At 33.0% G+C, this 3,343-nt stretch overlaps 1 protein-coding gene across 1 annotated transcript in view; it reads right to left on the bottom strand.

Moving 5' to 3' along the window:
* Positions 1 to 498: 498 nt before the first annotated feature.
* Zswim2 (zinc finger SWIM-type containing 2) overlaps positions 499 to 3,343 on the bottom strand; it is a 25,563-nt gene continuing 22,718 nt past the window's right edge. Inside the window, exons 7-9 of the mRNA XM_008826809.1 lie at positions 2,971 to 3,080; positions 2,234 to 2,387; positions 499 to 1,353 (exon numbers count right to left, since the gene is read on the bottom strand). Coding sequence (XP_008825031.1) covers positions 499 to 1,353; positions 2,234 to 2,387; positions 2,971 to 3,080 — 1,119 coding nt within the window. The remainder of the gene's footprint in view (positions 1,354 to 2,233; positions 2,388 to 2,970; positions 3,081 to 3,343) is intronic.

Raw genomic sequence — 3,343 nt, 5'->3', positions numbered from 1 at the left:
AAAAGTAGAGTAGGTTTATAAAAGAAATTTATAGTACTGATAATGTATTTCTTGAAAACAAAACAGCAAAGCCATGTCATTGTAATGTGTCATGGTTTATTGCATTTTATTTCATATTATATATAATAAAACTCCCTTAAGGGAATACAGTAAAAAAAGAAAATTACTATTAGGATTTTCCCATAGATTTGTACAAGAAAAGTATTAAATCTATGCAATACTTGGAAATAATATCTTATTCAGTAGGGTATTTTAGAGCAGTGACTCAATGTTTTAACTAAAGATTAATTAGTGTAAAAAGAAGAGATGATGTTCTAATAATTATTCAAAATTTATAACATCTTCGTTAAGATGCTTACTGCTTTCATATGCAGCCGGATAATTTCCTTTAAGCATAGTGCCTTACTCATAGACAAGTAGGCAAAATGACTGCAGAGAATTTTGTGTACATTTGTCAATAGTTACATGTGTTCTTATATTCTACAAACAAAATACTTTTTATACTGAATGTTCAAATGCTCTCTGATGTAATAAAATGTCTTTTCCTAACTGGACTCCTTCCATTATTAAAGATAGTGTAGTACTTGGTGTTTGTAAAGAGTGATATGAAGGTTGTCTGGGCGGATGACTACATTTTTGTCTAACTTTTCCCATAAAATTATTACGCCTTTTGGACAAACTAAGTTTAGTCATATCCCAGTTGATAGTAAGGTTTAACCCTTCTGGAGGTGAGATACTTGACCTTCCGTCTTGTTTTATTTTAGAACAGAGAGTCTTCTTTGCATTACGGCAAGTGTGTTTACAACCTGTGCTTGTCTTTTGACTTTGACTCGTGTCATATTTTTCACAGATATAAGAACTGTCCCTTCCAGTGAGACATAAAATATTCTTATGAGCAAGGGATGGAAGAAATGTTTGAGATGGTATTTTCTCACACAATCTAGTGGATAAATCTTGTACATACCTAGGGAAGTGTTGGCTACTTTTATATTCATAGATTAATTTTCTTGAATCTGAATTATCTAATTTGACTGAGTACAGATCATCTACTGTTATATCCTGATAGGTATCTGGTGGATTTTGAAATGCAGTCAATAGTTTAGAATTACACTGGTATATACTAGGTAAAATTCCAGTTCTATTTTGCTTTAAAATTAATCCAGTACCAGGAATAAAAAGTTTTGGCTCTTCCTGCTTTGACAGATGGGCGATGTCTGTGTTTGAAGGCAACTGACGTCCTTGTCCATTCATGGCTGTGTCTTTCCAGATCAGAGGATTATAGACAACTAGTCTGTCAATAGGGCATGAATTTCCCTTATGTAATAACCAGTTGTCAATACATTTCCTATGGAACTTAAAACAAAAGTTCATAAGTTAAGCAGAGCTACAATGTAGATCATGTTTAAAATTACAGCATCTCTACAAAATTTTCCACTCTAATTGTATATTAAAACTATTTGGCAAAGTGGAAGGTAATTCTAACTTATCAAGTTTTATGAAAATATTTTGAAGAAGTTAATGTACAAATAAACTGGATCTACTACTGACCTCCATTTTAACAGTACATACAAAACCCCACATGTATATCATCTTTGTAATTTTCTTAGAAATTCATTGTTGAAGGTGTTATTTGCATGAAAATTATTTATAATGAAAGAAAATAATTAAATATTAAGTCATAACCAACTAACATTGAAAATGGATCTAGTAATAGTGAGATAAAAATAATACGTGTTTTTTGTAAGGTGCTATCAGCCATGTTGTGTGACTCTAAAACTAGAAATGTTTATTCAGGCATATTGTTTTAGGAAAAATCAGATTATTAATTATATGGCTCTCAAGTAATATCAGAATTGGATTCTGGTGTGTTCATATGAAATAATTGTCAATCAAGGCATTTCTATTTCTTCTAGAGAATTGTAAAAATACAAGACAATTTTAGGATTCTATAGGCTTTTTTCTTGTTACAGATAACTAAAGTAGATAAAAAACCTAACATAAAGTGCCATTTATCCTTTCTAGTCAGTGTTCAGAGAAGTGATTCCCACTCCATTTGAGGGCATCCTGAGGGCCAGGCTGCCTTCTCACTGGCAGCTCCTCCACATGTGCTGTGCCAACCGAATGTTTCTCAACACAGCACAATCAGACAGTGAAAGGGGAAATTTCAACTATTGCTTCATTCCCGAGAAAGGGTCCTGTAGGGAAAGTCAAAGGAAAAGGATAAGGCTTTTACCTTGTGAGTACATGGCAGTTGTCTTGTATATTGGCCAAGGCAAAATGATTTCAAACACAGTCGACACTGGTACCCTGGAGCAAGCAACTTGCTGTTCTTTGTAATCAGTAGGAGAGGCAGTGCCTTTACTGCGTGTTTTGGTGTGTGAAGCTGACTGAATAAAAATACACAGAGAGACCTGAATATCCGTATGTGATTACAGATCAGAAAGAATCCATAGTACAGACATCCTATAAATAATGCAACAGAACCCAAGATTTTCTTGAGTCAGAGATAACAAATCTCAAATGCCATAAACTTTAAAAATCTGTTGCATAGATCCCAAATGTGGTAGATTTAACTCCAAAAAGAACAGAGTTTAGTCACACCAAATAAAATTATTAATGTGAGTTTTTATTTGTGTTTTAATGTCAGTGAAACTAGAACAAAATTTGAAATTACTTTGTGCCAGCAGTGAGACATGTATTTAGAAAACACAATCCGACTTACTTGTGAACTGGTGAGGTGCACAGAAAACTGCCTAAGCATTCCTGGCAACTGTCGTAAACTGATAGATCAATATACTTCATTTTTCTTTCGGGTATAAGCTTATTACAATATCATTAGGCTAACAATGTAACACCCTCTTCTGTCCTCCATGGGTACTGCACAACATGGATGCACTTACACACACGTAGTCAATACACATAAAAAAATGAATAAAAAAAAAGAAATGAAAATTTTACTGAGAGTCTCACCCTTGTTTGTCTTGAAAATATGGCTTATTTCCTTCTCCCTCATTTCTAATATCTAAATATTTTGCATCATCTGATCTCTTTGCTACTGCTTTCCAGCTCTGATTTCTCTTCTGCAACAGATGAGTCAGAAAGTAGATGTTACTTTATAAATCATAAAATTTATTCTATGACTAAAATTAGTAGGCTGCATGGTAATAACATAATAATGTGAGAAATACTCATCATAAACATATCTATTTACCATACTAAAATTATAAATTACTAATGAGTCTCATGTAGTATTGTGAAATTACTAGAATAATCTTTCTTTCCTTTTTCCAGTACTGAGGATTGATTGAACACAGGACAATTAAATGTTCTATCTGAACTACCC

Source organism: Nannospalax galili, unplaced genomic scaffold (assembly GCF_000622305.1).
Source record: "Nannospalax galili isolate Female #2095 unplaced genomic scaffold, S.galili_v1.0 scaffold790, whole genome shotgun sequence".
Taxonomy (NCBI): domain Eukaryota; kingdom Metazoa; phylum Chordata; class Mammalia; order Rodentia; family Spalacidae; genus Nannospalax; species Nannospalax galili.
The sequence above is the reverse complement of the archived record's forward strand: the minus strand, read 5'-3'. Positions and strand labels throughout refer to the sequence as shown.